Source organism: Capsella rubella, unplaced genomic scaffold (genome assembly GCF_000375325.1).
Source record: "Capsella rubella cultivar Monte Gargano unplaced genomic scaffold, Caprub1_0 scaffold_5, whole genome shotgun sequence".
Lineage (NCBI taxonomy): Eukaryota > Viridiplantae > Streptophyta > Magnoliopsida > Brassicales > Brassicaceae > Capsella > Capsella rubella.
The window spans coordinates 1181257-1192555 of NW_006238919.1; the positions used below are offsets into that span (position 1 = coordinate 1181257).

Below are 11299 nucleotides of genomic sequence, written 5' to 3' on the forward strand. Positions count from 1 at the left end.
CACATCTAAAATAAAAACTTCGAACCAAAATATACTAGCCAGAAATTTTCAAAACATGGAGTATATAGCAAAAGGCCCAAAGCAGAAACTGTAGAGCTTACATTCAAAACAAAACTTAGGACATAAAAAGGGCACCTTGAGAGAAACACAAGAGTACAATATAAATGTTTCGGGATCAAAAAGTCGAACAAGAAAGGGAAGTTACTCATTCATGTCCTCCTCGTCATCATCATCTTCTTCTTCCTCACTGAGGTCAAGCTCAGCAAGCAATTCTTCAATAGGCACAGTTGGTGCACCTTCTCCATCTGTCATTGAAGCGGTCTCAGAAGCTTCATAATCCTTGTCCTTGTACAAGGATATGTTGAACCGTAACTCAGGGTTCTCTTCAAGATCCCTCAAAAACTCTTCGTATTCTTTGTCCGTCTTCTCTGGATCAACCCTGCCTCTTGAATCATCCATTTCCATTGGAAGCGACTTCAGCTTCCAGTTACGGGCTTTCTTCTGCTTCCTCTCTCTCTGCTCCTCGTAACATTTCTTGATCAGAATTGCTTCAGGAAGCCCATTCTTCACACTCAGACGGTATTTCTCCATTTCATTGTCGTTCACATTGGCTCCGTAGATGTCATAGCCTAGAGCTTGATCCCCCGGTTTCAGAATGTGTCCCAGATGAGTTTGGACATAAAACATCTTACCAATATCTGATTCACGGGCTATTTGGACATAGGATAGAGCGTACTTTTGCCCGCCAACAGTCGCCTCACCAACAGGTGATTCAACATCGAACACAAAGTACTTGACAAGCTGTCTACTAGTGAGCGCCGATCGGAATCCAGATCTCCAGTACTGTCTCGCGTCCAAAAAGGCACACCTTAGAGTTCTCGGATCAAGCAGAGTGATGTTATCAGATACTTTAGTGCAAATCACAAGTGGACCAAGGTTTCCTAAGCCGCTAGCAACTTTCGAAGGCAAGCAAACAAGATCCTCACGGCAAACAGGACAGATCTTAACAGAGTAAGTGTACTTATAGTTGTACAAACTGCTCTTGACATCATGAGACACCAGCTGTTGGTCCTGACGATATTCAATCGGGACAACTTTCCGCAGAAACTCCACAAAGCTATTAGCATGACTTTTGTTCCCAAAGAAAAAATCAATCCCCTGATCAACCTGCTGAATTCTAATAGCTCGTGAAGCAGCATCATGCCTAAGAATCAACTGTTCAAGATAAAAGAAAGTACGCCTATGCGAAACATGCTGCCTAAGCTGAACAGAAGCAACCCACTGATCAGGATTAGCCTGAAACCTCGAGCAAGACTCACACAGATTATCTCTAACCGTATACTCAACAGGATAAGATTGCTCAAGAACAGCACCATTAAGAACCTCAGCTTGAACAGTCAACTTAACCTTAATCCTCTTGGAATGAGGCTCAGTCCAAACAAACTCCGCATTCTTAAGCTTCACTTTATTGAGATTCTTCAACCTCTTGATACAAAACGTCAAGAGCTCTTTTGACTCCCACTGAGCTTTGATCCAAGTCTTTGGTGGCTGCAAGTAACAAGTGCACTCAGGGCAATAGAAAATCTGAATACTCTTCTGCAAACCTTCGGTGATATCGACTTCAGAACGAAGACAGTTCACACACATGTTAGCTACATTTGGTGGCATTTGAACACCACACTTGCAACACAAAACACTCCCAATGGTTTGCTGAACATTAAACATGCCTGATTCATCCATTACTGACATCTCTCCTTCTGTAAACATCAAAATCAAATACACGATGAACAACAAAGTCGACAACACGGCATCAATATCTAGAGATCTGAATCGGAATTAGCGATTTCTACAATTTCTACACGACAGCGAACAACAACAACGATGAAACAAATTGATTCCGATTAAAACTTTCTACGATTGATACGAACCTTAGAGAACGACGAAATGAGAAGAGAGGAAGAGAATCGAAGAAGCTTGCTTACCTGAGAAGAACAACAAATCGGAGTTTTGAAGAGAGCCAAGGCGGCGCTGGTGAAGAGGCGGTTAAGGTTTTTTCTCAAAACCCTAAATTGTTAGAAAAATAAAAATGCTGACTAATGTGTGTATATATATATTCTTAACTGTATTTAATTTAAATCCGCCGGTGATGACAGTGATAGTACTAAATTAGACCGTTAATACGTTTCTTAGCGATTAATACATTTTTGAGTTCTGTGAAAGGTTGATAAGAAAAAAAATTAGTATAAGATATATATTTTAGATTCATATTTTTACTACTGTTAACTGTAATTTTTTTTAACTAAAAGATTTTTTAATTCATAAATTTAATTGATGATGTAAATTAAAGAGATGAAAAAATGGTTACAATTACGGAAAAATGCAAAAATATAAAAAAAATATGAAAAACTAACATAATAAAAAAACGATTTCTTATACCATTTCATAGTTAATATTGTTTTAATTCATTTCTCTTATATCATTAGGTCTTTTTATTTTATTTTTTAATAATGGAATTATATAAAAGCGATTCGAGAAAAAAAACGGTAAACTTTTTAAGACAATAATAAAATAACATATTAATCAAAAACCTATAAAATATTTGTCGCTCTGTTATTTTATTTACTATTGTATAAATTTTTGAAGAAATAGAAAACATGGATAAGTATATATATAACATAATTTTGAACAAATATTTGGTAGACGTCTAGACGACTATACCAAAAAAAAAATAACCTCTTTCTAATATATCCAGCTAAACCAACAAGGCAATAATTAAATTTTGCATTAAAATATATTTGATGACTAATCTAACTGTACTTTTTAATTCAACCATAAGATATAAGCATAGCTATCGAGTCTCGAAGATGCTTAAAACATAATCATAGCTTATAAGTTATATCCATAAGCTCACAATAGTCGTGTATGAAAGATACCATAACAAATCAAGATCAAGATCAAAACTGTGGAAAACTGATAAGGAACCTAAAACTTAGTAATAATAATGAACTCAAATTGAATACATATATACATGGCCAATATATACAAGACACTCATGAGCAACAATGTTTCGTTTAGGAAATATTTCCATGTTTCATACAACATTGTTTTGATACATGATCCTTTTCGTAAGATTTTTTTTGTAAAACATTTTTAGTTACAGTACAACTTGTTAAATAACTTAATTTCATTTATAGTATCAAGTATTTTTTCCATAATTCAATGTCATTATGGTCAAACATTTCAGCGACTTGGGTCAACATCTTTTCCATGTTCCAAGACATGTGTCTCGTCTCTCAGCGATTTCAAGACCATTGTCTCGCTCTTGTTACTATTTTACTTATATCAATTATAATTATGTTTTTTCTTTTAGTTATATGTATAGTTTTTTTAATTTATAATAAGCCTTTATTTTTGGTTAGTCACATTTTGCATTACATTTGAATTATTGGTAATTTTTCCGTTGGTCACACGAGTGGTGATGATTGTGATTAGAAATGTCATGATGAAATAATCCATTCCCATCCTAGTAGTTTAGGCTGACCTGCCTAATTATACAATAGTAAATTGCAAACTCAACGTTGTAGTTGAGCTCATACAAAAGAAAACACACTTACCAGGTTTTACTAGTTTGGTCTACTTGGTTTATATCTATAACCAAAAGCCAAACTAAGTTTTAAAACATGTGAAAGTCGGATGTCAAGAAATAATCATAAAGAATTTTTTGTAAGTGACAAAAAAAACTCGATGCTTGAACCATAAACCCATACAGAATTCACTTGCACAAACCATTGGGCTACACGTTTGGAGTTGAAAATTTTTGAGACGTGATAATTAAGATCATGCCATATTAGCAAATATGTTTTGTAACAAACTAGAAAGTGATGTTCTCATCTTCACCCATTTAGGTAGCACTTTTAAACAAGTAACTTAGGCGTGTGAATGTCCCAAAAAGTGAGAGAAAGGATAAGAGAAACCCGAGCAAACAGTTTTAGGCAAATATGTTGTGATGATACTCTCAACAACTTTGTTTATTCCTACCTACTCGCAAAGACAAGCACCACGTATACAGTAATATAAAACCATATGTCAATTACTTGAACTCAAATATTCTGTATAAAAAAAAGACATCAACCTATGAGCTATTTCAAGAAAATACACAAGTTATCGAAAATACATCTATAAACATAATATATAGAAATAGAACTGATAATTTACATGAATGGTGAAGGCCTTCTAACTTCAAAAAGATGATTTAGTGTTGGTTCTATATCTTTCTCTCTATACATATACATATCTTGTATAAGATGATAAATATACACGAAAAGATTTGTGGAAATTAGTATAAAAAGAACGTGGCATATACGAGGATAGAGACAAAAAGAAATGACAGAAAGGCAAAGACTCGACAAATTGGGGTTGATGAAGTGTGATGCCAAACTTGTGTTTGTCCCAAGACAAACAACCCCGAGAACGAGCCTCAATGGCGTGAACCCCTTTCTAAACCTTGACATGATCAAATCTTTTATATATATTTTAATAAATAGTATCTTCAACCTTTTTTTTGAAACTCTCACTTTTGTGTTTCGTGCATTCTCTATCTCATTAAGATAATTATATATTGATAGATAGATACACATATGCATGTGTGTGTTAGTTCCTTTTAGTTGATATAAAAGAAGCTGAGAAGAAGAAAGAAGAAAGATAGCACAAAATAGGCTTATCACAGCTAACAAAATCACTTTGAAGAATATGGAGCTGATTAGAATCACCTTCTTGCTTTGTGCATTAGCCATCTTATTGCTTGTAACTCCAACTTCATCTCTACAACTAAACCCTCGCTACTCATCTCCTAGTCAAGGTGATTAAGTTCTTTCTTTCTTTTTTCTTATTACCGCCAAGTCAAGCCTATAGAAATTAGAATTAGTCTTTTCTTTTCAGACCGATTTAATGAACTGACTTTAGTTACAACCTTACAGATTTAAGGGAAGAGAGCATTATTAACAAGGTGCCGCGGAAGCTCATGATCATCTCAAGTGAACATGTCAATGTAAGAGATTGGTGTACATGCATGTGTATATGTAGTTTATCTCCTCAAAAATCTAATTTGAACTATATGGAAAGTTTCTTATCAAATCTTGTCCTTTGCAAATGGATAGGTGATGACATCAAGAGTTCATGAAAGTTCAAGCGAACAACTTCGAGTCACTTCTTCAGGTAAATCAATCATTTGGAAATGATAGGCTTTTTAGTATTTTATAGATTATTTAGATATCTATTCTTCTTTTTCTTTCTTAAATATATGGGTAATTCCGTAATTAGCAAATTCACATAGCTTAAGCACACTTCTATAGTCAAGCATGTGAATCTTTGACCATGTCAGAAGAAAAAGTTTACTAATGTTTTTTCTTAGAAGTTTGTATTTTAGTTGCAAGTAAATGTATAAATATAAGTAATTTGCTGAAGTATCTTGCTAATTAAGTATACATATAAAACTAAATGAAAAGATTCGACACCTCTCTTGAATTATATTATGATAAGATTTGTATTAAAACCAAGTTTATGTTTTTGATTTCACAGCAAAATCTAAGAATGAAGAGAAGAAAGTACTAAATGAAGAAGAAGAAGAGAAGAAGGCTCTATCAAAGTATCTATCGATGGACTATCGTACGTTTAGAAGAAGAAGACCAGTTCACAACAAGTCTTTACCTCTACGTCCATGAAAACATTACATTATTTCAAAATATAACTAAATAAAAAGTTTTAGCTTAGCTTAATTAATATTTTTGTTTAGGATGGTTATTGATTTAATTGGTTGTAGTAATTAAGTTTCTTTGGGAGCACTGAGGAAACAAGTTTTGGCGATATTATTGTAATTAACGGGACATGTTTCGTGTTATTTTATTTTTTAATATATAGTTTTAAATTAATGTTAATGGCCGACAATGATGGAGCAAAACACTAAAACTCTGGTTTGGGGTTTGAGCTTATTTTTAGCTCTTCGTTTCACGCACTGTAACATGGTGGTTGAATTGGTTATGATTTAATTTTTATTTTATTATTAAATCAACTATACTACTACTATAGAAAAATATATCCAGAATCATTTTATTTCATAATTTTACAACTTGTATTTTGCAATTATCTCAAAATAATAAAAATCAACGAAACTTTACTAACCAAGCTGTAGTTTACAATTTTACAAGATTAGTTACAATTTTTACAATTGTTATTTTTTCTTTGTAATTATGTCAAAATGTTACTAATATTTTTGGAAAAAAAATTAGTTAAGAATTTTTTTGGAAAAAAAATTAGTTAAGAATTTTTTTGCTGGAATATTTACCGAACCAGGTCAACAACAAATTAACAACAAAAAAAAAAAAAAAACAAACACAGAGAAGCTATGTTGTTATGTCTTCTGTGTTCCTTAAATCACAAGCTACAAACCCTAAACTTATCTTGTGAAACAAGTCAGCATCGAACTCTTTGCCCCCCCCCCCCTTCTCCATTTACCTTCTCAATAAATTTGACCTTTTCTTTTTCTTTCCCAAAAATTTCACAATTATAATGGCTAAAGATAGAGAAGAACAAAGCAATGAGAAACCTTCATACTTCAAGAATATGTCATTCCCGTTCAATACCATTTTCTTGATCTCAAACGCAATCTTCCTCGTCACATCCACTTTCTGGTTTATCACCGTCGTAATGTTACATTACAGAACCGATGAGTGTAACCGGTTCGTCACAGCCCCAGGAATCTTCGTAAGCTTCTCATTTCTCGTCATGGCCCTCACTGGATTATGCGCATCTTACTTCAAATCGGATTGTCTCTTCCGAATTCACTTCTTTATCTTCTTCTTGTGGATGTTCGTGGTCGTGGCCAAAGCCGTCTTTTTCATTTTTCTAGAAAAAGAGATCAATCCTAGGTTGTTTCCTGGTACCAAGATCCAAGAATATAGGTTCGAGGATTACTCAGGATGGGTTCGTAGATTGGTCGTCAAAGACGATGAATGGTACCGTACTAGGAGATGTCTTGTTAAGGACCATGTTTGTAACGAGTTAAACCAAAACATGACAGCTTCTCAGTTTTACCAGATGAATCTAACTCCTATACAGGTACGTAAGAACCCTAAGCTATAAATAGAAAGTAAGCTAGCTATTATATATAATGAAACCGATCGTTTGTTTTGTTTTTTTCAATAGTCGGGTTGCTGCAAGCCACCACTTTCATGTGGATATAAGTACGAGCAACCAACTATTTGGACAGGTTTAAGATATTATAACAATTTAGAAGATGATTGCAAGAGATGGAACAATTCTGCTGATACGTTATGCTTGGATTGCGATTCGTGTAAGGCTGTGATTATTGCAGATTTACAACATAATTCATTTTCAGTCACAATGAACGTTCTTCATGTTATCTTTAGTCTATCCATAGGAATCACCGGTTGGTTTTCCTGGTTAAGGATCCTTGGAGAAACTCAGAAATAGTCTTTGTAAGTTGTAACACATATACATTCTTTTTCTTTTTCAATATGTATATAATGACTTGTAAGTTTAAACCGAGTGAAGGAGAAAACAAACGGTTGTTTTCGTTTCCGTTTTGTGAATTACAAAACAAGAGCCCACTTTAGAATTGGTCCTTCTTCTACTTTCATGGGGAATATATGGTATGAGGTCTTTTTTTACAAGATTTAACACCAACAAAAAACTCAACTAGCATACTTTGTTCTTAAGTTATTTTTTGTTAATCAATAAATTTATAAAGTGGTTATTATACAAATCCAACAAATTGAAAACTAAAGAAAAATTAAAACTATTGCGGTAAAAAATGTATCTATGTATAATCCTTTTTTAGTCTATGTATAATCCTTTTCTAGTGCAACATATCAATATATAGTCGTCCATTTCAAGATAGGCTAACCATACAGAAACACACGACCGGCATGTACGCACTTCTGTCTCAAACATCCAACCTCCCAATACCGTTCTCTAATTTGTTTATTACTTTAACCTTTTTTTTGTTTTTTAGTAAGAAAAAAAAACAAAAAAATCAATTAGAGGAAGATAAGATATGAGTTAGGATTAACATGGGATGCGAGGTTACTATTATAAGTTTATAACATGTGACCGACATGTTATTACTTTGTTATTAGGGATAGTAATCAAGCATAAGTTGTGTGTTCGGTCGGATGGATAGTTAAGGGGTATTAACAATTTAACATGCTCAAATGTACATTGCACTCGTGTAAGCCTGTTTCGTATAAAAGATTCTCATTTTGTCCCTTTCAAAAATGAAACTCTTTCTTTTTGTTTCCAAATCAAAACACATTTTTCCAACGTCCTAGCTAGCTAGAGAGAGGAAAGACAAGATAATATATCATGGCGATGTGTATCTCCGGAGCTGTGCTTAATGGTTTGGGTTCTTCGTTTTTGAACATCAGAGGCAAGAGAAGCGGCGTCCACGGTGGAACTATGATTAGATCTGGCCGGAAGAATTTGATCATTGCACTTCAGCACAAGAAGTCACGGATTCCTACAGCCGTCAAAGGTGATCATGAAAACTCAAAGATCGACCCCAAATGGCTCGATGATGCCTCGTAAGTCTATTTGCTTGTAGTTACCTAAAATTTGGTTTCAATATAATTGGAACACTATAAGGTTACATTATTTTCCTTTTGATATATAAATTCTAACCATTTTAATATCATTTCTAATAATTTTGTAAATAATTGTTACACACGTACACAAAACAAAAAGACATAAAGCTTCCGAGTACGTGAAGGAGAAGGGAAGCGATTTGGGACATGCGTCTGCTGAGAAAGGACAAGAGGTTAATGATCATATAGAGAGAGCAAAGTACTATATGGCTGAGAAAGCTAGTGAAGCAATCGACAACGTAGCTGAAATTGCTCAGTTTGCTTCCGAGTTTGTGACGGCTAAAGGCAAAGAGACGAAGAAAGAAACTGCTTCGTTATCGGAGAAAGCCAAAGACTTCTTCGTTGAAAAAGCTGGTGAATTCATAGATTTAGCGACGGATGTGAGCAAGAAAACAGCTAAGTACGTCGGAGATAAAGCTACGGAGGTTAAAGAAGCTATAATGCCTCCAAAACCTTGAGTATGTATTTGTTTATAATTATTACAGCCCTAAACAATTAAGATATATTGCAAAAATATGTATTATTAATTAATTATGCAAGAAGCGAGATAATAAAACTGTTATGAATTTATGATAAGTGGTTAATCATTATACACAAAGTTAAATAACACATAACACACATATATGGTCTAAAACTTCATGCATGAAAAAGCCGGTGACGACAATTTGATCTTCGGTTTAGTTTAATTTGATTTATCAACCGGTTTATAGTTCAATACAGTAAACCATGGTTAGATATTTGAACCGGAGTCCTTACGCGATCACTAGAGAGGCGGCGACTTGAGATCAATCAGTAGTATTGTTTGACTCTGAATCTCCGATTCGACAAAACCCTCCTGCGAGATTTGCTTCGCCGAGTTTTCTGGGTTTCACTGTCCCGCTCTGTTCAGATCTTTGCTTTTCCGGTGAGTTCGCTTGTGAAGCTCCATTGGTTTTTCCATTTTTTTATTTCTGATAAATAAAGCTCCAATGATTTTGTTATATAGTTTTCCCAATTTCTTCTCTTTTGGGTTCTTCCAATTTGGATTTCTCACTTCAGTTTTAACAAGTTTCCATTCCAATTTTGCAAAACCCTAGTTTAAATTGGATAGCAAAACCCTAAAGTTTTATACTTTACACCATAACTATATTCTGAACCAATTGATTCAATTTTTATTTTTTATTGCAGATTCTTAGGTTCTTCTTGGGGAAGTTCTGTTAAAGACTTTGCTATAACATGGTAAATTCATCCTAAGTTGATGTATAGTAGCATCATTGTTACATGGTTTAAAGTTAATTCTTGCTTATATCAAAACAAGCTTAGCTCAGTGTTTGATTCTCTCTGTTTTTTTTTTCCACAGTCTGGAAGAAAAGAAACGGTTTTGGATTTGGCTAAGTTTGTGGATAAGGGTGTGCAAGTTAAGCTCACTGGTGGTAGACAAGGTAAGATGATTTGTTGTGGTTTTGCAAAGATTAGTTTTTTACTTTTTCTCTGAGATTTTTGATGGTTGCAATGTGTTTATCTGCAGTCACTGGAACTTTAAAGGGTTATGACCAATTGCTCAATCTTGTTCTTGATGAAGCAGTAGAATTCTTGAGAGGTATCTTCTCTTATGTTGCTATCCCTTATTTTACACTATTCTTCACAGCTATATCTACTGCATCAATCTTGTTGTGCTGTTTGTTTTTTCTTTATTTATGATTATTGCATAACAGGAAATGACTTAGTTTATGCTATCTGGATCCATTTGTATCTATGCTACAATTCTCTAGTGGAATCTGCCAATAAATAAGAGACTCTTTGTACATTTGGTTTCATTACTCTGCTGCATACAAATGTCTCGATTAGATAGGTGGGAATTGGCAGAGAGGTTGTTGTTTGGTTGTGATATGAATGGGATAATATCATTGTCGTTGCTGTATTTTGAAACTAGAGATGGGATCATATATTCATGGATATACGTTCTGACCCTTGTCTTATGTTCGACTCAGATCACGATGATCCTTTGAAGACTACAGATCAGACAAGACGCCTTGGTTTAATTGTATGACTCCTTTACCTTCTTTTTTCAGTTCTATAAATGCAATTCCTACACAATGCAGTTACGAGCTTTGTTTCTTCTGGTCACATTATGACATCTTGTTGCTTGTAATAGAGTTTCATAGTTTAGATTCTGAATCACCATGGTATGTTCGTCTGGCTTTTCAGGTTTGCCGTGGAACAGCGGTCATGCTTGTCTCACCAACCGATGGCACTGAAGAAATCGCTAACCCATTTGTTCAACCAGAAGCTGTCTAAAAACTTTCTTCCCAAACATTATGTCTCTCTATTAGTTTTTAACTTGGCGATTTAGAGAGAGTACTGTATCTGACTCTGTGCTGTGATGTTGGAAACATATATGTTCGTTCAATTTAAACTACTTGGAACATCATTAAAACTTCTTTACGTCTCTTTGTTTATCAAACTTAAATTTAGTAGCTTTGTCAAATCTTTCAGTCTTCAGACATCATGCCGTACTGTATAAAATCGGTTTATCTATACTCAAAATTCCAAAAATCTGGTCTGCAGTAAACCGGAAAATTGAATGTACAAGTCCACTCGTTAGCCGTTACTACTGACCCAAGGATTTATTGTGTTGTGACTTGTGAGCCTTGCGGAGTTGT

The 11299-nt window shown here is 34.2% G+C and overlaps 5 protein-coding genes across 6 annotated transcripts; 4 read left to right on the forward strand and 1 right to left on the reverse strand.

Moving 5' to 3' along the window:
- Window positions 1-6: 6 nt before the first annotated feature.
- On the reverse strand, window positions 7-2080 carry LOC17885976 (60S ribosomal export protein NMD3). 2 transcript variants are annotated; one of them, XM_006290857.2, is made up of 2 exons: window positions 1983-2080; window positions 7-1757 (listed from the first exon to the last, which is right to left on the reverse strand). In XM_006290857.2, the coding sequence occupies exon 2, from the start codon at window positions 1747-1749 to the stop codon at window positions 202-204; it is 1548 nt and encodes a 515-aa protein (XP_006290919.1). In that variant the 5' UTR covers window positions 1750-1757; window positions 1983-2080; the 3' UTR covers window positions 7-201. The 2 variants fall into 2 exon arrangements, with proteins under 2 accessions (XP_006290919.1, XP_023637748.1); XM_023781980.1 differs by having other exon boundaries at window positions 1929-2025.
- A 2660-nt stretch (window positions 2081-4740) lies between these two features.
- On the forward strand, window positions 4741-5927 carry LOC17885193 (probable root meristem growth factor 8). Its single transcript, XM_006292398.2, has 4 exons — window positions 4741-4858; window positions 4977-5047; window positions 5157-5214; window positions 5578-5927. Exons 1-4 carry the CDS (start codon window positions 4750-4752, stop codon window positions 5718-5720), a joined length of 381 nt encoding a protein of 126 aa, XP_006292460.1. The 5' UTR covers window positions 4741-4749; the 3' UTR covers window positions 5721-5927.
- Window positions 5928-6564: 637 nt separating this feature from the next.
- On the forward strand, window positions 6565-7488 carry LOC17885103 (tetraspanin-13). Its single transcript, XM_006293095.1, has 2 exons — window positions 6565-7113; window positions 7201-7488. The coding sequence occupies exons 1-2, from the start codon at window positions 6565-6567 to the stop codon at window positions 7486-7488; spliced, it is 837 nt and encodes a 278-aa protein (XP_006293157.1).
- Window positions 7489-8379: 891 nt separating this feature from the next.
- On the forward strand, window positions 8380-9132 carry LOC17886563 (protein COLD-REGULATED 15B, chloroplastic). Its single transcript, XM_006292377.2, has 2 exons — window positions 8380-8597; window positions 8758-9132. Exons 1-2 carry the CDS (start codon window positions 8380-8382, stop codon window positions 9113-9115), a joined length of 576 nt encoding a protein of 191 aa, XP_006292439.1. The 3' UTR covers window positions 9116-9132.
- Window positions 9133-9421: 289 nt separating this feature from the next.
- LOC17885781 (sm-like protein LSM7) lies at window positions 9422-11124 on the forward strand. The gene is made up of 6 exons (XM_006292045.2): window positions 9422-9561; window positions 9825-9875; window positions 9997-10078; window positions 10165-10236; window positions 10628-10680; window positions 10845-11124. The coding sequence occupies exons 2-6, from the start codon at window positions 9873-9875 to the stop codon at window positions 10932-10934; spliced, it is 300 nt and encodes a 99-aa protein (XP_006292107.1). The 5' UTR covers window positions 9422-9561; window positions 9825-9872; the 3' UTR covers window positions 10935-11124.
- Window positions 11125-11299: the final 175 nt, after the last annotated feature.

Bases quoted from the DNA above. Each gene is read 5' to 3' on its own strand.
- LOC17885976 (XM_006290857.2), bottom strand. From the start codon at position 1,749: ATGTCAGTAATGGATGAATCAGGCATGTTTAATGTTCAGCAAACCATT.
- LOC17885193 (XM_006292398.2), top strand. From the start codon at position 4,750: ATGGAGCTGATTAGAATCACCTTCTTGCTTTGTGCATTAGCCATCTTA. The intron at 5,048-5,156 runs GTAAGAGATTGG...GCAAATGGATAG, and splicing joins TCTCAAGTGAACATGTCAAT to GTGATGACATCAAGAGTTCA. The intron at 5,215-5,577 runs GTAAATCAATCA...TTGATTTCACAG, and splicing joins ACTTCGAGTCACTTCTTCAG to CAAAATCTAAGAATGAAGAG.
- LOC17885103 (XM_006293095.1), top strand. From the start codon at position 6,565: ATGGCTAAAGATAGAGAAGAACAAAGCAATGAGAAACCTTCATACTTC. The intron at 7,114-7,200 runs GTACGTAAGAAC...TTTTTTCAATAG, and splicing joins TGAATCTAACTCCTATACAG to TCGGGTTGCTGCAAGCCACC.
- LOC17886563 (XM_006292377.2), top strand. From the start codon at position 8,380: ATGGCGATGTGTATCTCCGGAGCTGTGCTTAATGGTTTGGGTTCTTCG. The intron at 8,598-8,757 runs GTAAGTCTATTT...CAAAACAAAAAG, and splicing joins AAATGGCTCGATGATGCCTC to ACATAAAGCTTCCGAGTACG.
- LOC17885781 (XM_006292045.2), top strand. The intron at 10,079-10,164 runs GTAAGATGATTT...GTTTATCTGCAG, and splicing joins GCTCACTGGTGGTAGACAAG to TCACTGGAACTTTAAAGGGT. The intron at 10,237-10,627 runs GTATCTTCTCTT...TGTTCGACTCAG, and splicing joins AGCAGTAGAATTCTTGAGAG to ATCACGATGATCCTTTGAAG.